Source organism: Cetorhinus maximus, chromosome 5 (assembly GCF_964194155.1).
Source record: "Cetorhinus maximus chromosome 5, sCetMax3.hap1.1, whole genome shotgun sequence".
NCBI classification, from domain to species: Eukaryota; Metazoa; Chordata; class Chondrichthyes; order Lamniformes; family Cetorhinidae; genus Cetorhinus; species Cetorhinus maximus.
This window is the reverse complement of record NC_135883.1, coordinates 172,364,740-172,392,068: the sequence shown is the minus strand read 5'-3', so window position 1 is coordinate 172,392,068 and position 27,329 is coordinate 172,364,740. Positions and strand designations below refer to the sequence as shown.

Below are 27,329 nucleotides of genomic sequence, written 5' to 3'. Positions count from 1 at the left end.
CCCCTCCTGTACAGGCAGGCTGCTTGTGGTGTCAGAAGCTTGGCTCTGTCTGCACTCCGTGGAGGAACCAGTGCCCTCATCAGCCTCCAAAATGGAATATCGATTTGTGAGCGGGACCCCAGGGAACTCCTGAACTACCTGCCTGTTCCTCTTGGACTGCCTGCTGGTCGCCCATTCCCTTCCTTCCTCAAGTCCCTTCAGCTATGGTGTGACCACCTCTCTAAATGTGCTATCTACGATGCTCTCAGACTCGCGGATGCTCCACAGTGTCCCTCTGAAACCCGAGCTTCCAGGAGCTGCAGCTGGACAAATTTCCTGCACACATGCTGGTCCCGGGCACTGGAAATGTTCCCAGCTTCCAACATAAAGCACACCACTGCTTTGGTCTCTCCTGCCATGACTTATCCCTTTAAATTAAACCTTTTAAATCAATTACTCTAGGGCCCTTCTTTCCTGATCCTCGTTACTACAGAATATACAAACTATTAACCACAAAAAGACCTTAAACTATAAACGATAAAAGTAGTAAATGCTTACCCAACCGTACCCACTATTTACCAGTCATTTCTCTCCCTTGTAGCCTCTACCGCTGCAGCAGGGCAAGACCACTCTCTAAAGATTTAAGAAGTTGGATAGCAAAGAAAAAATGCAAAAAGCGCCTCTTCCCCTCTGCACCGAATTCCCACTGTGCACCAAACTGCCAATACCCACACTCACTCTGGCTGTGTCTCACTCACGATGAGGTCTCTCCCCTGCTAATGTTCATGTGCAAGCACACTGAGCTGGTGTTAATTTTCCAAAATTCGTTAGATTCTGGAAAGGTTCCATCAGAAGGAAAGTAGCAAATATAACCCCTCTAATCAAGAAGGGAGGGAGGGAGGCAGAAAATAGCAAACTATAGGCCAGTCTGTCATGGGGAAGGTGTTAGAAGCGATCATTATGGAGGTTATAGCAGGGCACTTGAAAGAAGGTAATCAGGAAGAGTCAGCATGATTTTGTGAAAGGGAAATCATCTTTGACCTATTTATTGGAGTTCTGTGGATAAAGGGGAGCCTGTAGACATACTATACTTGGATTTCCAGAAAGCATTTGATAAGGCATCATCAAAGGCTATTCCAGAAAATAAAAGCTCAGGGGGCAGACGGGCGTAACATATTAGCATGGATAAAAGATTGGCTGGCTGGCAGAAAACAGCGTGTAAGCATAAATGGGTCTTTTTTTGATTGGAGTCCCGCAAGGGTCTGTGCTGGGCCCTCAACAATTTATATCAATGACTTAGGTGAGGGGAGAGAAGGCATGATAGCTAAACTTGAAGATGACACAAATATAGGTTGGAAAGAATGTTGTGAAGAGAACCTAAGGAGTTTGCAAACGGATATAGGTAAGTTGAGTGAGTGGGCAAAAATCTGGCAGATAGAGTAAATGTGGGAAAATGTGAAATTGTTCTCTTCGGCAAGAAGAATAAAGAAACAGAGTATTACTTAAATGGAGAACGACTGCAGAATTCCAAGGTACAGATGGATCCTGGTGTTCTAGTGCATGACTCACAAAACGTTAGTATGCAGGTATAGCAAGTAATTAAGGCGGCTAATGGAATGCTATCCTTTATTATGTGGGGAATTGAACATGAAAATAGGGATGTTATGCTTCAGTTATGCAGGGCATTTGTGAGACCATAGGCGGGGCAAATGGGCATATGACCCACCGATGGCAATGATGGCTTTTTCCGCCATATTGTGCACCACTCTGTTTAAAAAATTGAGACACACAGGTTTTACGACGGATCGCTGACAGGGTGGCCTCTGATTCCCCTGCCCCGCCATGACCTCAGGCCTTCAGGAAACTGGGCACCATATTTAAAAGCCACCCCTGCACAGAGCTAGCCCTTTTCAAGGGATAGGAAGCTGCTGGGAACTGATGGCTGCCAAAAGGAGGAAACATGCTGCCCCTCTCTTGGTCGCCTACTGGACGCAGTGGAGGCCTGCCATGATGTCCTCTATCACCGCTCTGGGTAAAGAACCTCATCCAAGGTGACAAATCCAGCATGGGAGGCGGTGGCAGCAGTGGTCAGCGCTAACGCCCTCCAAAAGAGGACAGCCACCCAGTGCCGCAAGAGCTTGAATGATCTCCGTTCTGCCAGGGTAAGTCACTTTCTCATCACTCAACTCACACACTCATGAACCCATTACACATCCACAGGGATATCACTCACTGCCAGTTCCTCTCACACACCTTCATCTTCCCTGCGGATTGTGTCCTTATCCCGTCCATGGCACCACTCAGCACCCAGGCATGCTAGGTATCCTTCTCATCTGACCTGGTAGGTGTCCTGCTTACACTCTCTCCATCTGTCTTCATGCAAGACAAGCTGGCACACAAAAGGGAGAGGTCGCAGACTGGTGGAGGAATTCCCAACATCAAAGTCCTCACAGACTTTGAAAATAGAGCCATCCAGCTGGCCGACCACGACATAGACCATTCTTGTGCTGACAGCGAGGTCAGTGGCGCTCAAACAAGTTGGGGTCCAGCAGTGCAACATCCATCAGACAACCATGCTGTGAATGAGTTCCCCTGTTCTACAGTCCCCTGCCATGGACTAATTATCCATCCCTGCTTTCGTAGGCATATCTGGGAAGCAGCTGAGGGGGTCCATGAGCCAGGTCGTCAACTCCAGCCCTGAAGAAGAGGAATCCGCAGACACCGAAAATGAAGGCCCGTCACAGCTCTCACCAACACCTTCCACCAGCACATAGATACCCTCCTTGGTGGGACTGAGTTCTAGAGGGGTCTCAATCTGGTGAGCAAATCGCACTGTCTGATCCACAACAGGTGGACGCAGGGGCTTCCCAGGTTGCCGGAACTCTGAAGACTGCTGGAGGCCAGAAATCTGTTGAGTCCAATTCAGATGACGAGCCTCTGGACTCAGTCATACCTTAGTTGCTAGGGCTGCAAAGGCAAGCTCGGGAACATCAGGAAGGGATGTCCACCGCACTCCTCAGATTGCAAGGCACTATGGAGGAGTCCGTCCGCTTTCAGTCTGAGGTGATAGCACTAAGGACAACACTGGTCAGATGGCGGCCACCAAAGAGACCTTGGTCCAGGACATCGGTCCTGCACTACATCGCTGAGGCACTTGCAGGCACCCATCAGTGTCAACGTGAGAGGGGGGGGCGGGATATCTTGAGCTCACTCCAGCTGCCCCCTCCTCTCAAGGAGCCCTCAGGCACCCACAGGAAGGAGGATCTGCAGGTACATACCCCGGAGCCACCCATTCACGTATCTCCGGGAGTGTCCGGCCCATCCGAATACCCTCTTCCTGTGACCTCAGCAGCTCCAACTCTGCAGGTCGAGGAGGGTGCCACTGCCACACAGCAGGACCCCGAAAGCAGGCTGGGTCCCTCCACATTTCAGCCCTCCAGAGAACGCCCGCCAAGGTCATCACAGACAACGAGGCATGGCAGTCAGCAGGCCACCTCCACCGTGGATGTCGGGGGAGCACCAAGATGTAGTGGCCGGGTTAGAAAGGTCAAAATGATGTAGGTGCATAATGTGGGCATGGGTGTTAATCACTGTTAACTGTTGACCATTGTAAATACACTCCCAAGAATGTCTCCTTGTCTATGGCTTCTCGTTACAATGAGTAGTTTTCATGTCAATCAGATGCGAAACCTTGCTTCTTACACACAATGAAGGCTAGTTTCACAATCCAGGGCCTCTCCCCTGTGCAGTGTGCAATCGCCTTTTGAGCAGTGATTGCCCAGCTTCAAAGCCACTGTCCAGATCAGTGATGTGTGCACCTCCATGTGGCTTTTGTTTCCTGCAGGGATCTCACACCCAAGCCTCACTGGGTTCTGTAATGTTCTCTGTGTCCTCTCAGCATCTTAGAGGCAGAGTTGCCCCCCCATCTCATCACTATTCCTGACGGGTGAAGGCATGGTGAAGGGAACAGGTGCTGAAGCTTGCCAAAGGATCAAGTTGTCTGAAAGTCCATGCACCCGCTGTATCTCAGCAGGGTCTCCATGTATATGTGCCCTCTTCAGCCAGACAGGTGTCAGGTGCCCCCAGATGCAATGTGAAGATCTCAGCAGTGTCATCATCCTCCTGGAATCTTGTGGCAGTGAGGGCTTCACGGAATACACCTGCCTCGTCTGACCAGCGCAATGGCCTCACTGCCTGCGCCCTTGCCTTCCAGGATTGTATCACCCTCATCCCCTTTGAACTCCTCCTCATCGGAGATGACATGCAGCTCTTGCATCTCCTCATTAGCCAAGTCCACCCCGCTTTGCATCGCCAGGTTGTGTAGCATACAGCAAGCCACTATGATGCGTGACACCCTCTGGGGATTGTGCTGGAGTGCTCCACCACATCTGTCTAGGCACCAGAACATCATTTTCAGGATGCCAATGGTGTGTTCAGCTAAACTCTGGATTGTGGCAAAAAGCCTTGTTGTACCTTCTCTCACCAGGAGTCTGAGGCCATCACACGGGTGTCATCAGCCACGTAATTTGTGGGTAGCCCATGACCCACAAGGAACCAACCCTGCATCCTGTGTAGTCCCTGGAAGGTGTCAGGGATCAGAGGCCTGCTGAGGATGTACAAGTTGTGGTCGCTTCTGGGGTATCTTGCGCACAGCTGCATGATCCATTTGTTATGGTCGCAGGCCAGCTGAACATTGACAAGAGTTTTTGCGGTTTCACATACTTTGCGGTTCATACTGGACTGCTTGTTGCTAGGGAGACTTAAGAGCCACATGAGTGGAGTTGATGGCACCCTGCACCTGTGGGAATCTGGAAATCTCAGCAAATTCCAGCACTCTTGCTTCCTGGCTTGCTTGATCTCTCTGTTGAAGTTGGCAAATTTGTGCGACTTGGCAAAAAAGAACGGCTGTAACCTCCTGGATACATTTGTGGGTGGAGGCTTGAGAGATCCCACAAAGGTCCCCAGTGGAGCCCTGGAGAAAGGCACTACCATAGAAATTGAGCGTGGCAGTAACTTTAACTGCCACTGGCAGGTAATGCCCTCCAAGTCCCCATGGTGCCAATTCCTGCAGCAGGTGGCATGTATGTGTGACCAGTTCCCTTGACATATGCAGGCGTTGACGACACTGGTTCTCACTCATCTGCAAGTAGCAGATGCGCCATCTATAGGCCCTGGGTCTAGTGAGGTGCCTATGAACGACAGCTCTGTGGGGTTCAGCCCTGTAGGTACGGAGGAGGCCGTAATTTAACACATTACTTATTCCATCGAAACTCTTCATGATTTTGAACGCTTTTATCAAAGCTTTTCACTGCTCTAGGTAGAACAATCCCAGTTTCTCCATAATAACTGATATAATTCTAGTGAATCTCCCTTCTAACCACATTCCACTGTCTTTTTTTAATATTCGTTTACGGATGCGGGTGTCGTTGGTGAGGCCAGCATTTATTGTCCATCCCTAATTGTCCTTGAGAAGGTGGTGGTGAGCTGCCTTCTTGAACCGCTGCAGTCCATGTGGTGTAGGTACAACCACAGTGCTGTTAGGAAGGGAGTTCTAGGATTTTGACCCAGCGATAGTGAAGGAACGGCAATATATTTCCAAGTCAGGATGGTAAGTGACTTGGAGGGGAACGTTTAGGTGGTGGTTTTCTCATCTATCTGTTGCCCTTGTCCTTCTAGATGGTAGCGGTCGTGGGTTTGGAAGGTGCTGTCTGAGGCTCCTTGGTGAATTTCTGCAGTGCATCTTGTAGATGGTACACACTGCTGCTACTGTTCGTTAGTGGTCAAGGGAGTGAATGTTTGTGGATGTGGTGCCAATCAAGCAGGCTCCTGTGCACTGGGAGGTGTCAAGATTCTTGAGTCTTACTGGGGCTATACTCATCCAGCCAAGTGGAGAGTATTCCATCACACTCCTGACTTGTGCCTTGTAGATGGTGGACAGGCTTTGGGGAGTAAGGAGGTGAGTTACTTGTCGCAGGATTCCTAGTCTCTAACCTGCTCTTGTAGCCACAGTATTTATATGGCTAGTCCAGTTCAGTTTCTGGTCAATGGTAACCCCCAGGATGTTGACATTGGGGGATTGAGTGATGGTAATGCCATTGAACATCAAGGGGCGATGGTTGGATTCTCCTTGTTGGAGATGGTCATTGCCAGTACGAATGTTACTTGCCACTTGTCAGGCCCAAGCCTGAATATTGTCCATGTCTTGTTACATTTGGACATGGATTGCTTCAGTATCTGAGGAGTTGTCAATGGTGAAGATTATACAATCATCAGCGAACATCCCACTTCTGACCTTAAGATGGAAGGAAGGTCATTGATGAAGCAGCTGAAGAAGGTTTGGCCTCAGGCACTATCCTGAGCAACTCCTGCAGTGATGTTTGGGAACTGAGATGACTGACCTCCAATAACCACAACCATCTCCCTTTGTGTTAGGTATGACTCCACCCAGCAGAGAGTTTCCCCTGATTCCCACTGACGCCAGTTTTGCTTGCTTGATGCCACACTTGGTCAAATGCTGCTTTGATGTCAAAGACAATTACTCTCACCTCACCTTGGGAGCTCAGCTCTTTGGTCCATGTTTGAACCAAGGCTGTAATGAGGTCAGAAGCTGAGTGACCCTGGCAGAACCCAAACTGAACGTCAGTAAGCAGGTTATTCCTAAGCAAGTGCTGCTTGGTAGCACTGTTGATTACTCTTTCCATCACTTTACTGATGAGCAAGAGTAGACTGATGGGGCGGTAGTTGGCCGGGTTGGATTTGTCCTGCTTTCTGTGTGCAGGATATACCTGGGCAATTTTCCACATTGCCAGGTAGATACCTGTGTTGTAGCTGTACTGGAACAGGTTGGCTGGGGGCGCAGCAAGTTCTGGAGCACAAATCTTCTGTACTATTGCTGGAATATTGTCAGGGCCCATAGCCTTTGCAGTATCCAGTGCCTTCAGCTGTTTCTCAATATCATGTGGAGTGAATCTAATTGGCTGAGGACTAGCATCTGTGATGCTGCGGTCCTCTGGAGGAGGCCTGACTATCCTTCCTAAAGTATGGGCCCAGAAACAGACATAGTACTCCAGCTGGGGTCTAATTAGTGATTTATATAAGGTTTAGTATATATTCCTTGCTTTTGTACCCTCTGCCTTTACATAAAATGAAGGATCATGTATGCCTTTTTTACAGCCTTCTCAATAGCCCTGCCACCTTCAAAGACTTGTGTACATACAACCTCCCAGGCTTGTCTGTTTCTGCAACCCTTTGCCTCTTCTCATTTCCTACCCAAATGAATCACTTCACACTTCTCTGCATTAAATTCAAATCTGCATGTGTTCGTCCTAGTCACCAGTCAGCATATTCTCATGAATCTGTTACTATCTTTCTACGACACAAGTGTTGGCAGCCACCATTCAGAGGAGAAAAAAAAACATTACTATTTTAAAATAACGCTTTTAAAGAAATATTTTGCCTTACCTTTAAGTGCTGGCAGTTTCTGAAGTTCTCTATTTTTAGCCAGGTTGAAGCGAGATGAACTTTGACGTCTCTCTTTCTTCACAATCTGAGGCCCTCCAGAGTACTTGATTTTATTGAGTTGGGTTTGAGGGGGAGCACTGTTACTGGGACGTTTGTTTGCAGCTGGCTGCTGTTGAACCTGTAACAAACCAAAATCTTTTCACGTTCTGACTCCAAAAAAAGGTCCGAAAACCTTATTCCCACCCAAACAAACCTTCTCCAACCAGCACACCTCAGAGAACATTGAGTAAACCAAAACTGTTCATCCATACATCATACAGATTCTATCAGGGGAACAGCAGTGATAAACTATTTATACTAGAAACAAAGTGCAGAAGTTCATACCTGTACAAAGTAAATCATTCATCGTATAAAAGCAAGCGGCAATACTTTTCAGAATATTCTTCTGGCAGGGTGCTATGAATCTCTGTTATACCTTTTATATCCTTCTCCTAGGCTCCTGGAGTCTAATACACATAACCAGTTCCCCAAAGCCTGCTCCATTTCCATTTCTACTTGCTGTCCCTTACCTCCTCAGCTATTTGCATGATCCCTGGGTCCTTAATTTCTTTTACCCAGTTCCCTATTGCCTCACATTAATATCACTTGAGCCATTTAACTGTCAGATACGCAGTTCTGTTGAATGATCAACATGAGAGGCATGAACTTGTCTGGTCTTCCCACAGATACGGGCTAGCTTATAATACTGTAAAAGGTAGAGAGGGACATGAGTTTTGAGATGTGTTCAGGATAAATTTTTACATCAGTATGCCACTGCTGCAGTGAAGGAGGGGGCACTGGTTCTGGGGAACGAGGTCCATCATCGTTGGCATCCTTCCATCCACAAAAAATGATTGCCAATTTGCTGCATGTCTATGGAATAGTTTCATATGGTGCACTTTTGCTGATGGTTGAAGAGGCCAGTCTGAGAGAGATAGGTTTTGCCACATATAAGATGGTCATCAGGTGTCATTGTTTTTGGTGTTGGCGCCTGTTGCCAAGCTGCTGCAGCCAACGATTGTTATAATGATGCACACCAGCCCACAAGTGAAGTTGCCATTTGCCCCTGTTGTTGGTGAGTGCTTCCCATGTGTGAAAATCGATGTTTAGGGCCTTCATGTCACACTTGCAAGCATCTTTGAAGCGGAGCTTTGGGCGCCCTACTGTTCCTTTTCCTCCAGCTACCTCCCCATACAGAATATTCTTGGGAACGTGTCCATCTTCCATCCTGTGGACATACCTGAGCCAGCGAAGTTGCTTCTGCCTTTTGAGAGGACTGTCGCATTCGTGACTTCGTCCTTCCAAGAGATGCCGAGAATGTGCCGCACACACGTCAGGAAGATATAATTCTCAAAACGTTATTGGAATTTATTGTAAAATAGTGATATCTGCGCCTATATGTGTCTGCGTGTACGCGTGTGTGAGAGAGAGACTTAATTAGATTAAAGGCAGCTGGTCTAAAGGCTTTGATGTTTTAGAAGATGAGCTAGCTTGGAAATATTAGGTAGGTAAACATAGGTGTCAAGGAAACATCTGCATTTTTTAATAAACCAGACTAGATTGTTTTCAAAGGAGGGGTGAAATGTGTCACCTAGCCAGGTGAAGTTTAGAAACCTTGCTTATTTTTGCCCAGAGATTACTGGTGTAACTTAGTGTTATGAGAGATTTTTATTATCAGAAAGATAAAGTCCAACGGCATAGTGAAACAATGGGAATTTGCATTCAAAGGGGAAAATATGTATAAAGCAGCGAAGGCTGTGTGCAAAGGTAGGCATTTTTTAAGATCTAACAAGTGTGAAAAGTTTTCAACATCTATGCCCCTAGCTGCTGTCTTCACAGAACTGAAAGTAAAGAAAACTCAATTTGAATTTGACTGGTTCAGGGTATTGTGCGTCACCTTGCCTGGGTCTTTTAAAATCTGCACATCTTCCTGTTGCCTTAACGAAAATGTAACTGGGAGTCAGATTAATTTGGGAGTTTAGAAGTTGTTATTGTAGCAATTTGTAGATCTATGTATGCCCTTTAAAATAATTTATTTTTGTAAAAACCTATAAGACGCGGTGGTATTATTACTGAATTCAAGGCACGCATCTTGAAATTTATACAAATTGCAAAACAAGTTGCGGCAGTTGTTTCAAGTTTCCCTTTGGGATTTGAACAGCTCAGCATTTGCCATCAGTGTGCCATAACATAGCAATGATGAAAATCGTTGGGCTTCTTTTCTTGATAACTGTAAGCTCATCAATGTTTTGGAATTGAACATAAAAATAAGATGTTATGCTTGACTTATGCAGGGCATTGGTGAGACCACATCTCAAATATTGTGTGCAGTTTTAGTCTCCTTATTTAAGGAAGGATATAAATGCGTTTGAGGTGGTTCAAAGGAGGTTTACTAGATTGATATCTGGAATAAGAGGGCTGTCTTATGAGGATACGTTGGACAGGCTGGACTTGTTTCCACTGGAGTTTAGAAGAGTGAGGGGTAACTTGATTGAAGTAGATAAGATCCTGAATGGTCTCGGCAAGGTGGACATGGAAAGGATGGTTCCTCTTGTGGATGAGTCCAGAACGAGGGGGCATTGTTTTAAAATTAGGGGTCGCCCTTTTCGGACAGAGATGAGAAGAATTTTTTTTCTCTCAGAGGGATGTGAGACTTTGGAACTCTCTGCCTCCGAAGGCGGTGGAGACAGGGTCATTGAATATTTTTTAAGGTGGAGATATAGAGATTCTTGTTAGGCAAAGGAATCAAAGGTTATCGGGGATAGATGGGAATGTGAACTTCGAAACGCAAACAGATCAACTATGAGCTTATTGAAAGGCGGAATGGCTCGAGGGGCCGAATGACCTACTTCTGCTCCGATATCATATATTCAAATGTTTCACAGCCATACAATAAAGTTCTGAGAACACAGGCCTCATTAACAGCATCTTGATCCCAAGAGTCAGCTTATTGTTTCGTGAATTGGCCAAAAGTGGTAGCTACTTTCTCTATGCGTGCATCAAGTTCTGCATCAAGAAGCAGATAGTTACTGTGAGCCCAAGGTACAGTAATCTGCCAGAAATAGTTCTTTAGTGTAATCAAGGAGGGGAGGGGGTGGGGCAAGGGTGAGAGGTGGGGTGGGGGGGGGGGGTAGAACAGATGTAACATCCTGTCCCATAACCATGGTTTTCTTGATGTTCATAGTAAGAAAGGACAAGTTACAGGCTTGGGAGAGACACTCCATGAGTCTTTATAGCTGAGTTTCTGTGAGTGACCAGCATTGCATCACCAGTGTAGGCGTTCCCTGATGTGCTTTGCTTTCAATCTGCACAGGTTGTAGAGCTTATTGTTTGGTCGAGAATGCAGGATATCTCTTTCCATATCTGGAGGAAAGACAAAATTCAGGAATGTGGAGAAGAAAATACCAAAGTAGGGGCTAGGATACAGCCGTCTCACTCCATTCTTCATCCTGAAGCTATAGGGAGGAGTGCTATCAAACTGTACAGTGCAATGCATGTTGTCATGAAAGGAATGGATGAGACTGAGGAGCTTTGGTTGACTGTTTTAGTGAGATCTACGAAAGCAAGATAGAGAGATATATCCTGTTTTCTACACTTCACTTGTAGCTGATGTATGGAGAAGATCGTGTCTACTGCCGATCTGCCAGTACAGAAACCGCACTGTGATTCTGGATAAACTCGGTCGGCAAGTAGATGGAAAGTTTTAAGTATGACTCTAGCAAAGGGTTTCCTAGTGACACTGAACATGAGGTACCTTGTTGCAATCACCTCTGTCATAGGGACATAGGAGCAGGAGTAGGCTGTTTGACCCTTCAAGTCTGCTCCACCATTCAATAATATCATGGCTGATCAGGCTGTGATCTCAGCTCCACTTTGCGGTCTGCCCCCCTACAACCCTCGACTCCTTTGCCTAACAAAAATCTGTCCAACTCTGCCTGAAATAAGTTCAAAGACCCAGCCTCCACTATTTTTTGAGGAAGAGAATGTCACACGCCAACAACCCTTTGGAAGAAAAAGTTTCTCCTCATCTGTCTGTATTTTTAAATTATGTCCCCTAGTTTTCGTCTCCTACACAAGGGGGGAAAGCCTGTGTATCCACCCATCAACTTCACTCAGGACCTTGTGTTTCAATAAGATCACCACTCATTCTTCTAAACTCCAATGGACATACCTGTTCAACCTTTCTTCGTAATGCAACCTCTTCATCCCAGCAATGAGTCCAGTGAACCTTCTCTGAATTGCTTTAGAAGCAGTTCAATCTTTTTTTTTAAAATAAGGAGACCAAAACTGTACAGTACTCCAGATATGGTCTCACCAAGGACCTGTACAGGTACAGTAAAACTTCCTTATTTTTATATTCCATTCCTCTTGCAATAAATGCCAATTCCATTTGCCTTCCTAATCACTGCTGTACCTGTATACTAACTTTATGTGATTCATGTATCAGGACATCTCGATCCCTCTGCACCACTGAGTTCTGCAACCTCTCTTCATTTCAATAGTATACTTTTTAAAAATTCTTCCTGCCAAAGTGAACACGTTCACATTTACCCATGTTATACTCCATCTGCTACTTTTTTTACCCACTCACTTAACCTGTCTATATTGCTTTGCAAACCCTCTACCTCACCTTGACAGCTTACTTCCCTATCTATCTTGGTGTCATTGGCAAATTTAGCTACCATACATTCACTCCCTTCATTGAAGTCATTGATATAGATAGTAAATAGTTGAGGACCCAGCAATGATCCCTGTGGCACTCCTAGTTACAGCTTGCCAAACTGAAAAAGACCCATTTATCCCTACTCTCTGCTTCCTGTTAGCCAAGCAATCCTTTATCCATTTTTTTTTTCATTCATGGGACGTGGTTAGGCCAGCATTTATTGACCATCCCTAATTCCCCTGTTCAGAGGGCATTTGAGAGTAAACCACATTGCTGTGGGTCTGGAATCACACGTAGGCCAGACCAGGTAAGGATGGCAGATTTTCTTCCCTAAAGGATGTTAGTGATTACCATTCAAATATGTTACCCACTACACCATGTGCTCTTATCTTGGTAGTAACCTTTGATATGGTACCTTATCGAATGCCTTTTGGAAATCCAAGTACACCACATCTACCTTTATTCACCTTGAACGTTACTTCGAAAAAACTCTAACAGGTTAGTTAAACATGATTTCCCTTTCACTAAGCCATGTTGGTTCTGCCTGATCACATTGTGATTTTCTAAGTATCTTGCCATAACCTCCTTAATAATGGGTTTTAGCACTTTCCCTACGACAGATGTTAAGGTAAATGGTCTATAATTTCCTGCTTCCTGCCTCTCTCCTTCCTTCAATAAAGATGTTACATTAGCTATTTTCCAATCCACTGGAACCTTTCCAGAATGTGAGGAATTTTGGGAGATTACCACTGTGCAGCCACTTCTTTGAAGACCCGAGGATGCAGCCCATTCGATCCTCAGGACTTGCCAGCCTTTAGGTCTGATAGTTTTCCAAGCACCCTTTCCCTGGTATGGTGATTGTACCTGTTCAACACCTCCGCTATTTCTTCGTTTCCCATCATCACTTCCCCAGGCTCACTCTGTAGAGGACCAACACTAGCTTCAGTTACGCTTTTCCTTATCAAATACTTGTAGAAAGTTTTCCTAGCACCCTTTCCCTGGCGATGGTTGTGATCACTGTCATCAAGAGGCTCCCTTACCATATGATTATTGATTAACCCTGTATCATTGCACATTACCAGGTCTAGGACAGTTGCTCCCTGGTTCGTGCTAGAAAGTATTGCTCTGAGAAACTGTCCCGAAAACACTCTTATGAACTCATTTTCCAGGCTACCTTTGCCAACCTGATTTGCCCGATCTACAAGTAAAGTCACGCACGATTATCATGGTACCTTTCTTACACACCCCATAAATTTCTTCCTGTATTATCTGTCCTACAGTGTAACTATTGTTAGGGGGCCTATAAACAGCTCCCACAAGTGATCTCTTACCTTTACTATTTCTTATCTCTGCCCAAACTGATTCTACATCTTCCTCTTTCAAGCTAAGGTCTTCTCTCAGTAGTGAACTAATGCCATCCTTAATTAACAGAGCTTCCCCACCACCCTTCCCTAGCTTCCTGTCGTTCCGATATGTCAGAAACCCTTCAACATTCAGGTCCCAATCTTGGTCACCTTTCAACCATGTTTCTTCTGAGGTTATTTATATTTATCTCTATCTGTACTAATAATTCATCCCCTTTTGTTACAATTGTTACATACATTCAGATATAGGGCCTTAAACTCATTTTTTTCCCACCATTTTCAGCTTCACCTGCTGGTGCATTCTTGTGATTGTATGTTCTATCCCTTCCTGTTACACTCTGGAATTCATTGCTCAAATTGCTGCCCTGCTCTCTAATCTTTTTGTTTCCCTTTATGATATCTCCTCTCACATGATCCCTTCCTCCCAATATTTAGTTTAAAGCTCTCTCTGGTGCCATAAAACGTAGGAGCAGAAGTAGGCTGTTCAGCCCATCGAATTTGCTCCACCATTCAAGAAGATCATGGCTGATCTGATAATCCTCAATTCCACTTTCCTGCCTTTTCCCCATAACCCTTGATTCCCGTACTGATTAAAAATCTGTCTATCTTAGCCTTGAATATCATAATTACCCAGCCTCTACGGTAAGACTGACTACCGTCAGAGAAGAAATTCCACCTCATCTCAGACTTAAATGGGTGACCCCCTTACTCTGAGATTATGCCCTCTGGTCCTAGACTCTCCCACAAGGGGAAACAACCTCTCAGCATCTACCCTGTCAAGCCACCTAAGAATTTTATATGTTTCAATAAGGCTGCCTTTCATTCTTCTAAACTCCAATGAGTACAGGCCCAACTGACTCAACCTCTTAAACATAGACATAGAAAATAGGAGCAGGAGTAGGCCATTCAGCCCTTCGAGCCTGCTCCGTCATTCATTATGATCATGGCTGATCATCCAACTCAACAGCCTGCTCCCACTTTCTCCCCATATCCTTTGATCCCTTTCGCCCCAAGAGCTATATCTAACTCCTTGAAAACATACAATGTTTTGGCCTCAACTACTTTCTGTGGTAGCGAATTCCACAGGCTCACCACTCTTTGGGTGAAGAAATTTCTCCTCATCTGAGTCCTAAATGGTTTACCCCATATCCTCAGACTGTGACCCCTGGTTCTGGACTCCCCCACCTTCGGGAACATCCTTCCTGCATCTGCCCTGTCTAGTCCTGTTAGAATTTTATAGGTTTCTATGAGATTCCCCCCTCATTCTTCTCAACTCCAGCGAATATAATCCTAACCGACTCAATCCCTCCTCATATGTCAGTCCCGCCATCCCAGGGATCAGTCTGGTAAACCTTCGCTGCACTCCCTCTATAGCAAGAACATCCTTCCTCAGATGAGACCAAAACTGCACACAATATTCCAGGTGTGGTCTCACCAAAGCCCTGTATAATTGCAGCAAGAAAATCCCTCCATCCCCAGGATCAACCTAGTGAACCTTCTCTGCACCGTCTCCAATGCCAGTACATCTTCCCTTAGATAAGGGGACCAAAGCTGTTCACAGCATTCTAGGTGTGGTCTAACTAGTGCTTTATGTAGTTTTAGCAAGACTTCCCTATTTTTATACTCCATTCCCTTTGAAATAAAGGCCGACATTCCATTTGCCTTCCCTATTACCTGAACTTGTATGCTAACTTTTTGTGATTCATGCATGAGGACCCCCAAATTCCTCCCCTAGTTATATGACTTGCCAGAACACTGGTCGCAGCACGACTTGGGTGAAGATCTTCCCAATGGTACACTTTCCCTAGTATTGGTGCCACTGCCCCATTAATCAAAACTATTTCTCCCACACCAATCTTTTAGCCACACATTACATTCATCTCTCTAGTCTTATTTACCCTACACCAATTTGCTCGTAGCTCAGGTAATAATCCAGAGATTATTACCTTTGAGGTTCTGCTTTTTAATTTAGCCCCTAGTTGCTCATACTCCGTTCAGAACCTCTTTCCAGTCCTATTTATGTCATTGGTACCTACATGGACCACGATCATTGGATCCTCCCCCTCCCACTGCAAGTTCCTCTCCAGCCCAGAGATGGTGTCTTTAACCCGAGCATCGGGCTGGCAACACAGCCACCTGGACTCTCGTTCTCGAGTGCAGAGAGCAGTATCAATCCCTGACAATACCGTCTGCCCAAGCTGCAGGCACTTTCTGCAGATATGATTGTCTAGAATTGCAGAGCATTCCACAAATTCCCATATGCTGCAGTCACAGCACACCACCAGCCCTGCTATTTTTGTTGAACCTATTAGTTAATAATCTACCCATGTTAAGTTATAGAAAGCCATCTTTGTTTTTTGTACAACACAATGATTTTTGTGTCACACATGTCCTGTGGAACAGACCCTACCCTCCAACAGAGAAGGAAGTCATAATGGTGTGGCCGTCAATGGGACTTTATGCTTGAGGAGTTTGGTGGGAAATCCATCCTTGCTAGGTGCCTTTCTGCTTGCTAAACAATCAATGTCTTTTGAGCTCAAGTGATGAGGGCTCTGTGTCTAACTTAACCATAACAGAAAGCTGCAGGAGAGCATCAAAAGCAGACTGGGAGGTGTCAAGGAGCACAGATCACAGTAGTGTTGATCCAGTGGGGCAACTGTTTACTTCTGTCGGTGAATGCTTCACCATCTACCGATTTCAGAGGGCCAACTTTGATGATGACAGGATCAAGCACCCTCTTGGTCCCATCATACGTAACATGTAGGCTTTTGTTTCAATTTGGATTTTTTGACATAGGTTGATCCAGTATTTATATGAACAGTGCCTCCATGTCTTTTGTAAGATTGGCTTGGCTATTTTCAAGTCATACAGTATTCTGGCTGTTGAGTTTACTCATGTAGCTGGTAGGCTTTGCTTTTTGCTTCAATGACAGATGGCGGGCCAAACTGGGGAAAGGGGTGGTTCAAGTAAATCAAGTGTGAGAAATTGAGGTCTTTAATAAACTGGTATTTTCCACGTAGTATAAAACTTATATGAGATTAGCTAAACAGCATTGATTCTCTCTCCAGAAAGGCAATTTCTAAACACTTTGACTTCCAAACAGTCCCTGAAAGCAGCAAGGTCAATTGGTTCAGGCCATCATGTTGACATTTCTAAGTTGGTAGGATGGTGTCTTGTGTACCACCTCATCTATGCAAGTGTTTAGAAAGGGCCAGGATATGACCCTCAGCATGATGTAAACTAAAAGGTTGACCTGGAGGTGGGTGACGAACAAGGGAGGAGGTAACCAGCCTGATGTTTTGGGTATCTGTCCTCTATTCACTGGTCAGACAGGTTTGCATAGATGATTGACACTGGGCAAGCTTACAGCCCCCAGAAAAAGGGTGTATTAACAAGTGCTTAGGGACAGGGGGCAGACCTGGTGAGGTGGCAGTGCTAATCAGGCAGCTGCCTTCTTCAGATGGAAGAGGAGGAGGGAGAAGACCCGAGTGCAGAACTCCCTGAAACTTCGACTAGAGAGCAGAATGCTGCCATCACAAGCTACTAAGATCAACACTCTGTGCCAACCGTCCTCTGGGATCGGTAAACCGCTCTCAACTGGCACGGGTCATATATTTTTCCTGCTGCATTAATTAATGCATTGTATCTAAACTGTTGCTTCTTAATAAACCATCTTAAAATTACTTAGGAATAGTTGATTGCCTATCTCAGGTATCTGTGATTCCAAATCCAGAAATCTTACACAAGTGTCAGTAAGGGAGCATTTAGGGGACAGTGACCCATAGCATAAGGTTTAGGTTGGCTATGGAAAAGGAAAAGGTGCAATCTAGTGTAAAGATAATTAATTGGAGGGTGTGGGGTGGGTCAACTTCAATAGGGTGAGAATGGATCTGGCCTCGTTGGAATCAAAGATTGGCAGGTAAAACTGTAAATGAACAATGGGCTGCTTTTTAAAGAGAACAGGTAGGAGGAGGAATGGTACGGCAAACAAATCTAGAGCTCCCTGGATGACAAAACAGATAGAGAGTAATACGAACCTGAAAAAAAATACATATGAGGGATGTCAAGAGGATAATACAATTGAGAATCCAGCTAAATACAGAAAGTTCAGAAGGGAAATAAAAAAAATGAAAGGCAAAGGGGTGTGAGAGAAGCAGCGTTTCAAAATACATGGGGGCTGTTGACAGATCACCTGCAAAACACCAAAAGTCGCTTGCAAAAAAGCACTGATGGAGGCAAAAAGTTCAAGAAAGGTTGCCCTGTACAATATTACTTTATGTTATGGCTCTTTCAAGGCTGAACAATTGCTGGTGCAGATACAGATACAGGCATCTTATTGAGAGTGGGCAAACAATGCAGAGTTTGATTGGAGGAGCAGCAAGGGTAGGAGAAAGGGAACTTGTGACTGGAGAAGCTGAAGCAGCCAACACAGGATAGACAGGAGAATTATAACCAAAACGGAGCTTCCCCCAACCCCAGCGTTGGGAGGGAGAGGGAGAGGGACAAATTTCTTCAGAGCAGAGCTCCACAACTTGGGAGTCCATGGCTAGTTGACACAAGTTTTCCTCCCTTTAGAATTATTTGTGTGTATTTTATTGAGGGGGTATGGCGGTGGGGGCTGTTTCTGACAGCTGCCAGGAGGTTGCACTGAGGTGATTTCTTTAAATCATTTATAAATAAAACAGTCACCTCCCCAACCTTCTCCCTCTGCATAGGCAACATTGTTCACTTTTATAATAAAAACAGCAAATGCTAGTAATATTTGGCAGGTAAGGCAGCATCTGTGGAGAGAAACAGAGTTAACTTTTCAGGTTGAGATGGCCTATCATGAGTTCTGGCGACTTAAAGCTGGCTGCCCTCCTTAAAATTGACAAGTCACCAGTGTTGGATGAGATGCATTAAAGAATATTGAGGGAAGAATGGGGGTAAATTGTGAAGACATGCACCATTATCTTCGAATCTTCCTGAGGTACAAAGATGGTAGTGCCATAGGACTGGAGAAGTTACACCCCGGTTCAAAATAAAAGTGTACTGATAAGCCCAACAACTACAGGCCAGTCGGCTTCTGAAACTTTTCAGGACAAAATTAACAGCCACTTGGACCAATGTGGATGAAGTGAGTAAGGAAAGTCACCATGGATTTGTTGAGGGCAGCTAACGTTTAACCAACTTGCTTGAGTTTTTTGATGGGGTAATAGAGTTGAAGACATTCATGCATGATGATACATGGGTTTCCAAAAGACATTTGAAAAAAACACCACATAATAGGCTTGTCAGCAAAGTTCGATCCCATGAAAAAAGAGACATGCAAACATACGAATTAGGAGCAGGAGCCTTCGAGCTTGCTCTGCCATTCAATAAGATCATGGTTGATCTGATTTTAAACTCCACATTCCTGCCAACCCCCAATAACCTTTCACCTCCTTGTTAATCAAGAATCTATCTAGCTCTGCCTTAAAAATATTCAAAGACTCTGCTTCCACCGCCTCTTGAGGAAGAGCTCCAATGACTCACAACCCTCAGAAAAAATTTCGTCTCATCTCCGGTTTAAATGGGTGACCCTTTATTTTTAAACAGTGACCCCTAGTTCTAGATTCTCCCACAAAAGGAAACATCCTCTCCACATCCACCATGTCAAGACCCTTCAGGATTTTATGTTTCAATTAAGTCACCTCTTACTCTTCTAAACTCCAGCAGATACAAGCCTAGACTGCCCAAACTTTCCTCAAGACAACCCGCCTATTCCTGGTATTAGTCCAGTAAACCTTCTCTGAACTGCTTACAATGCATTTACATCCTTCCTTCAGTAGCAGCATGAGTATGAAATTGAAAGGGGGTCTTAAGCCTTTGGAACACTCTTCCCCAGAAGACAGTGGAGGCAGGGTCATTGAATATTTTCAAGGCAGAGGTAGATAGATCCTTGACTAACAAGAAAGCCAAAGGTTAACTGAGAGTGTGAAGCTGAGGCCACAATCAGATGAGCCATGATCTTACTGAATGGTAGAGGAGGCTTGAGGGGCTGACTGGCCTACTCCCACTCCTAATTCGTATGTTCACACGTAAATTGGCTGAGTGACAGGAAACAGAGAGTGGTGAATGGTTATTTTTCAGACTGGGGCGGGGAAGATACGTTGCGGAGTTTCACAAGGGTCGGTGTCAAGATCCCGGCTCTTCTTGATGTATGTTAATGACCTAGACTCGAGCGTGCAGGACATGGTTTCAGAATTTGCTGATGACACAAAACTTGGAAGTATTGTGAATTGTGAGGACAGTGATAAACCTCAAGAGGATATAGACAGGATGGTGGAATTGGTAGATTAATGGCAGATAAGTTTAATGCAGAGAAGTGTGAAGTGATTCATTTTGGTTAAGAACAACATGGAGAGACAATACAAAATATAGGGTACAATTACAAAAGGAGTGCAGGAGCAGAGGGATTTCAGAGTATATGTGCACAAAACATTGAAGGTGGAAGGGCAGGTTGAGAAAGTAGCTAATAAAGCATAAGGAGCATGGGATTTATAAATGAGGCATAGAGAACAAAAGCAAGGAAGTAATGGCAAACCTGTGTAAAACACTGGTTCAGCCTTAACTGGAGCATCGAGTCCAATTCAGGGCACCACACTTTAGGAAGGACATGAAGGCATTAGAGTGTGCAGAAATGATTCAGGAGAATAGTTCCAGGAATGAGGGATTTCAATTACATAGATAAATTGGAGAATTGGGACTGTTTTCCTTAGAGAAGAGAAGACCGAGAGCAGATTTGATCGAGGTATTCAAAACCATGAGGAGTCTGAACTGAGTAGATAGGGAGAAACTGTTCCCATTGGCGGAAGAGTCAAGAACCAGAGGATAATAATTTAAGGTGATTGGCAATATAAGCAACAATGACATGAAGAAAAACTTATTTTTTATGCAGCAGTTGGTTAGGATCTGGAATGCACTGCCTGAGTAAGTGATGGAGACTGATTTCAATTGTGGCTTCAAATGAGAATTAGATAATAGCTGAAAAGAAAAAAATTGCAGGGCTCTGAGGGAGAAGGCAGGGGAGTGGAAATAGGCAAGTGCTCATGCAGAGGGCAGGCATGACACAATGGGCCAAATGAGCTCCTTCTGTGCTGTAACCATTCTCTGATTCCATACTTGCTGAACGTCAACAGCAATTTCTCTTTTTTTGGATTTACTTTCCAACATCTGCAGGCTTTTAAAAAAGTTATCAATAATTTTTTGGTTGGTATTTTTCTGGCATGAGAACAGTATCCATATCCCAAATTTCCATTCCAATTCCCAAAGCCTGAATCGGTAGTAATGAAAGCTGCTAAACCCAGCTAATGTGCATAAAGGAACTACTGCATTGCAAACAGTTATAATTTATTCACAGGATGTGGGCGTTGCTGGCAAGGCCAGCATTTATTATTCATCCCTATATAAGCAAGTGGTTTACATGGCCATTTCTGAGGGCATCAAGTCACCCAATGCTCGTGGGTCTGAAGTCACATGTACAGTATGTACTCATATAAAAGTCAAGTATTTCAAACCAAAATTTTTTAGACCAAAAGTAAGGAGTAGACTTATAGGCAAGTAATATTTTTTGAGGGATCGAATGAACCGTTATACCTCATAAAGTTGGCGTCAATCTTTGGGTTGCCTGAATACTTTTAACAGAGAGGGAACAAGGGGATAAACAACACTATTCTTTAGGAGAGAAAGAGGGGATTTTAAAAAATCCACTGCTTCACACTTTACATGAAGGGATAAGAGGAAGAAGTGCCTGTCAACCTTTGAGAAAAGGATGGAGGGAGCCCAGCAAGTGGGAAAGGGGGAGGGCGGGGGGCGTGAGGGAAGCCTGCCCGTTCAGAGTCAGGGAAGGAAGGTGGGCAGTGGAGGTAGACGAGCCAGGAGGGGCAGCTGGAATCTGAGGCAACCTGTGACATGGTGGTGGCGGCAGCTAGAACAGGAACGGTCAGCAAACTGCCCACTCTCCCTGAAGCCCCTTCCCTAAGGATTCACTCAAGGAGCCCACGAGATTCCATTGTAAGGATCTTTCCGGACAGCAGGGTGGACAGAACCCATAAGAAAGATGATTGCAACAGAGAGTGTTGCAGATTTCCATTAACATTCTACTAAAAGAAGTTTTTTTTAATTCTAGTTCCTTGTTATCTATCATTCTGCATCCAAGGCTTTTTAAATATTATTTACTATTTCAGCTTATACGATGTACATTCCATTTCATTGATATGCTTCAATTCTAATCCCCCAAATCAGCAGTTAGTCATATTATTGCTAAGTAATAATTAACTTCAACTACAGCTTGTTTCCATTTGGCCCCAGTTATAAATTATGGTTTCAATTCTCACCACCAATTCCAAAAATAGTTTCTATTTATGGACTTGATTTACCCCTACTATCCCTCAAAACATAGGGTCAGCTTATACACAAGATATGTGAAAAATTAAGGATATTTGGCCAAAGGTTGGGAGTTGACTTTTACATGAGATTGATGATTAAACTATTATTAGATTGACTATGATTATTATCGGCCATCAAATGCTGGAAAGCAGGATTAGGCTGGTTGGCACGATGGGCCAAGTGACCTCTTTCTGTGCCGTAAACTTTTTATGATTCCATTCTATTACTAGGGTATAGGAGGTAGCTCAAACATCAGATTTCCTTCCGAAAAGGATAGTTAAACCAAAGAGGTTTTTGTGACTACCCCGTAGTTTCATGATCATCAAAACTGACAGTAGCTTTAATTAACCTAAATTTAAATTCCCCAGCTGCTGAGGTGGGATTTAATCTCATTTCTCTGGACCAACCTTGATGGTGGGAAGGCTTGTACAAATGATAATCTGGGACACAATTAACAGTCACTTGGACAAATCTGGATTAATTATTAGTTTTGCCTGCAAAGTTAAAGCCCTTGGAATAAAAGGGACTGTGGCAGTGTCGATAAAAAGCTGACTGAGAAGCAGGAAACAATAGTGGTGAAGAGTTATTTTTCAAAACAAAAATAAAAATACCTGGAAAAACTCAGCAGGTCTGACAGCATCTGCGCAGAGGAATACAGTTAACGTTTCAAGTACGTATGACTTCAACAGAAGGAAGATATACCGTGGGGTTTCCCAGTGGTCGCGACTAAGACTTGTCTTGGTCTGTATCAAGCTAGACTTGTGTACAGGACAATTTCAAAATTTGCAAATGCCACAAAACTGTGAACTGCGAGGACACAAGACAGGTTGGTGGCATGGGCAGACACATGGCAGATGAAATTTAATGCAGTGAAGTGCAAAAAGATACATTTTGGTAGGAAGAATAAAGGGGAGGCAATATAAAATGAAGGGTACAATTCTAAAGGGAGGTAGGAACAGAGAGACCTGGGTGCAAATAGTCATATCAAGGGATATCAGGATAGTGCAGCAAAATGGTGCTGAAATAGAAGATCAGCTATGATCTCACTGAATAGCGGAGTGGGCTGAAAGGGCGGCTCTTATTTCTTATCACAGAATCTCACAGTGCAGAAGGAGGCCCTTTGGCCCATCGAGTCTGCACCGACACATGAGAAATACCTGACCTACCTACCTAATCCCATTTACCAGCACTTGGCCCATAGCCTTGAATGTTATGACGTGCCATTTTTAAAGGATGTGAGGCAACCCACCTCCACCACCCTCCCAGGCAGCGCATTCCAGACTGTCACCACCCTCTGGGTAAAAAAGTTTTTCCTCACATCCCCCTAAACCTCCTGCCCCTCACCTTGAACTTATGTTCCCTCATGACTGACCCTTCAACTAAGGGGAACAGCTGCTCCCTATCCACCCTCTCCATGCCCCCCCATGATCTTGTACACCTCGATCAGGTCGCCCCTCAGTCTTCTCTGCTCCAATGAAAACAACCCAAGTCTATCCAACCTCTCTTCATAATTTAAATGTTTCATCCCAGGCAACATCCTGGTGAATCTCCTCTGCACCCCCTCCAGTGCAATCACATCCATCCTATAATGTGGCGACCAGAACTGCACACAGTACTCCAGCTGTGGCCTCACCAAGGTTCTATACAACTCCAACATGACCTCCCTACTTTTGTAATCTATGCCTCGATTGATAAAGGCAAGTGTTCCATATGCCTTTTTCACCACCCCACTAACATGCCCCTCCGCCATCAGAGATCTATGGATATAAACGCTAAGGTCCCTTTGTTCCTCAGAACTTCCTAGTGTCATGTCGTTCATTGAATACTTCCTTGTCAAATTATTCCTTCCAAAGTGTATCATCTCACACTTTTCAGGGTTAAATTCCATCTGCCACTTATCTGCCCATTTTACCATCCTGTCTATATCTTCCTGTAGCCCAAGGCGCTCAACCTCACTGTTAACCACCCGGACAATCTTTGTGTCATCCGCAAACTCACTAATCCTAGCCCCCACATATTCATCTATGTCGTTTATATAAACGACGAATAATAGGAGACCCAGCATAAATCCCTGTGGTACGCCACTTGACACTGGCTTCCAGTCACTAAAGCAGCCTTCTGTCATCACCCTTTGTCTCCTGCAACTAAGCCAATTTTGAATCCACCTTATCAAATTACCCTGCATCCCATGTGCATTTGCCTTCTTTATAAGTCTGTGGGACCTTGTCAAAGGCTTTGCTGAAATCCATATAAACTACATCAACTGCACTACCCTCATCTACACACCTGGTCACCTCCTCAAAAAAGTCAAATCAAATTTGTTAGACATGACCTCCCTCTGATAAAGCCATGCTGACGATCCCTGATCAAACCTTGCCTCTCCAAGTGGAGATAGATTCTCTCCTTCAGAATTTTCTCCAATACTTTCCCTGCCACTGACGTGAGACTCACTGGTCTGTAGTTCCCTGGCTTATCTCTACAACCCTTCTTAAATAGCGGAACCACATTAGCTGTTCTCCAGTCCTCTGGCACCTCCCCCATGGCTAGAGAGGAATTAAAGGGTCAGAGCCCCTGCGATTTCCTCCCTTGCTTCCCTCAGCAGTCTGGGACACAAATCATCCGGACCAGGAGATTTGTCCACTTTTAAGCCTGCCAACACCTCCAATACCTTGTCATTCCCTATATCAATTTGCTGAAGAACCCCGCAGTCCCTCTCCCCAAGTTCAATACCTTCATCCTCTTGGGTGAAGATGGGTGTGAAGTATTCGTTCAACACTCTATCTATGTCCTCTGGCTCCACCCATAGATCGCCCACTTGGTCCCTAATGGGCCCTACTCTTTCCCTGGTTATCCTCTTCCCATTGATATACATATAGAATATGTTAGGATTTTCCCTACTTTTACCAGCCAGAGATTTCTCATATCCCCTCTTTGCTCTCCTAATTGCTTTCTTAAGCTCCACCCTGCACTTTCTGTACTCCACTAATGCCTCTGCTGATTTGCTTCCCTTGTACCTGCTAAAAGCCTCTCTTTTCTTTCTCATCGTATCCTGAATATCTCTGGTCATCCATGGTTCTCTGGGCTGGTTACTCCTTCCTATCACCCTAGAGGGAACATGTTGAGCCTGTACTCTCCCCATTTCCTTTTTGAACGCCCCCACTGCTCTTCTGTAGATTTCCCCACAAGTAGCTGTTCCCAGTCTACCTTAGCCAGATCCTGCCTTATTTTACTAAACTCCGCTCTCTCCCAATCCAAAACATTTTTTTGCAACTTGTCTACTTCTTTGTCCATAACAAGCTTAAAAACTGTTTTTAAATATGTTTTTATGTTCTCAAAAAGGCATCTAGGATCATGGGGTTTGTAAATGGAGGAATGGAGTACTAAAGCAAGGAGTTATGGTGAATCTTTATAAATCTGGAGGTGGCTGTGGGCATAGTGGTACTGTCACTGGACTAGTAATCCAGGATCCCAGGCTAATGCTCTGGAGCATGGGCTCAAATCCCACAATGCCAATGGGGGAATTAGAATTCCATTAATAAAATCTGGAATTGAAAGCTAGTCAATAATGATGGCCATGAATCAATCCATCATTGATTGTCATAAAAAACCCATCTGGTTCACTAATGTCCTTCCTTTCTGCCATCATTACCTGGTCAGGCCTACACGTGATTCTGGACCTACAGCAATGTGGTTGACTCAGTTGTAGCAATTAGGGATGGCTGGTTTTGCCAACAAACGCCCAAATCCCATCAAAGAATTTTTTTTAAAAACTGGTTCGACCTCAACTTCAGTATTGTGTCCAATTCTGGGAACCACACTTTACATGGTGCAGAATGATTATAGGGATAAACAACTTCAGTTACAGATTGGAAACACTAAAGACATTGAGTTTGTTTAGAGAAGAGAAGGCTGAAAGGAGATTTGACAGAGGTACCCAAACTTATGGAGGGGGTCCTGGTCGATCAGAAAGAAGCTGCTCCCATTGGCAGGATGGATTAGATAGAGAGCACTTGAGATGTTTGGCAAAAGAACCAGAGGCAAAAACACAGCTAATAGTTAGGATCTGGAATGCACTGCCTGAGTGTGGTGCAGACAGATTCAATTCTGGCTTTCAAAAGGGAATTGAATAAGCACACCTGAAGAGGGAAAAAAAATTGCACAGCTATGGGGAAATGGCAGGGGAGTGGAACTAGCTGACATACTGTTGCAGAGAGCCAGGGCAGACACACTGGCCGAATGACCTCCTCCTGTGCTGTGGCACCTTTCATTATAGATCAAAGAATGGCTAAGTCTGTGGTAACACTGATTACCTTGTAATCCCTCACCTACAGGCTATGGAGAAAAGGAGTCAAAGGTGGAGTGAGCTACAGCCCCCAAGTCTTGGCTTACTAAGCGGTGCAAACTTTGGAAAATAACAGTCAGGCCAAGCACTCGAACTGCCAATCAACCTATAGTGCAGTGTGCAGTTCACAAGCCCAAATCCCCTGTTCTTATTATGATCAGAGTAGCTTCTACTATTAAGAATATCACACAAAATTAGGAAGATTTATGTTCTCATCAACCATTGAGTTTCATTATAATTGAACCAATGTGGTCCCTTTTTTCCAACATGTTCACCAATTGACATCAAAACCATAACCTCTTCCATCTGCTCCCCTAATTCAATTATGAAATATTGAACAGGTTTAATTATCTTAACAACTAATAAACAGAATGAAAAATGCTGTAAAAGCCAGATATGGGGCATTGGCGTACACAGTACAAGATAATGCTGTATTTCTTGATATATTAAAATTGTGATCCTATCCTCCAACCAAAGTCTTGATGTTGAAATGGCCACACTGGATTTAATCATAGTTAACCCATCTCCATGAACAAAACCCCCATTTATAGAGGTATATTACTCAACATGCACTATACAGTCCACAGCATTAACCTGAGGCAATAATGCAGCACTGGATGATAAAAGCATAATAGACAGTGGCTAAAAAAATCTTGTAAATTCAACTAAATGCCTGGAAAAACACAGCAGAAATGATGGGAGAAGTCAGTGCCAAAGCAGCATTTGACATAATATGGTACTAAGAAGCCCAAGCAAATGAGGTCAATAAGGGTCAAAGAGATAACTTTCCACCAGTTGGAGCCATGTATGAAAACAGGAATCAGGCCATGGTTATCGATGGTCAATTATTGCATCAGTGCAAGAGTTCCCCAAGTAAGTGTCCTTCAAACAACCACTTTCAACTGTTTCATCACTGACCTACAGTGGGACTGTTTACTGATAATTCCAGTGTTCAGCTCAATTCACAACTTTTCCGATAATGAAACAGTCCATACTGGCCTTAAGCACACTGGGGCTGACAGCATCCACAACGTGTAACTACCAGATAAAGGTGCTCTCCAGCAAAACAAGC

General features: G+C 44.4%; 1 protein-coding gene across 2 annotated transcripts in view; it reads right to left on the bottom strand.

The window, feature by feature from the left end:
• The window catches only part of ppp2r5d (protein phosphatase 2, regulatory subunit B', delta), a 184,799-nt gene that overhangs the window by 98,263 nt on the left and 59,207 nt on the right, over window positions 1-27,329 (bottom strand). For both annotated transcript variants that reach the window (XR_013576687.1, XM_078542811.1), the window contains exon 3: window positions 7,441-7,618. Coding sequence is in view for 1 of the 2 variants with exons in the window: in XM_078542811.1 (XP_078398937.1) it covers window positions 7,441-7,618 (178 nt within the window). In the remaining variant the exon portion in view is untranslated. The remainder of the gene's footprint in view (window positions 1-7,440; window positions 7,619-27,329) is intronic.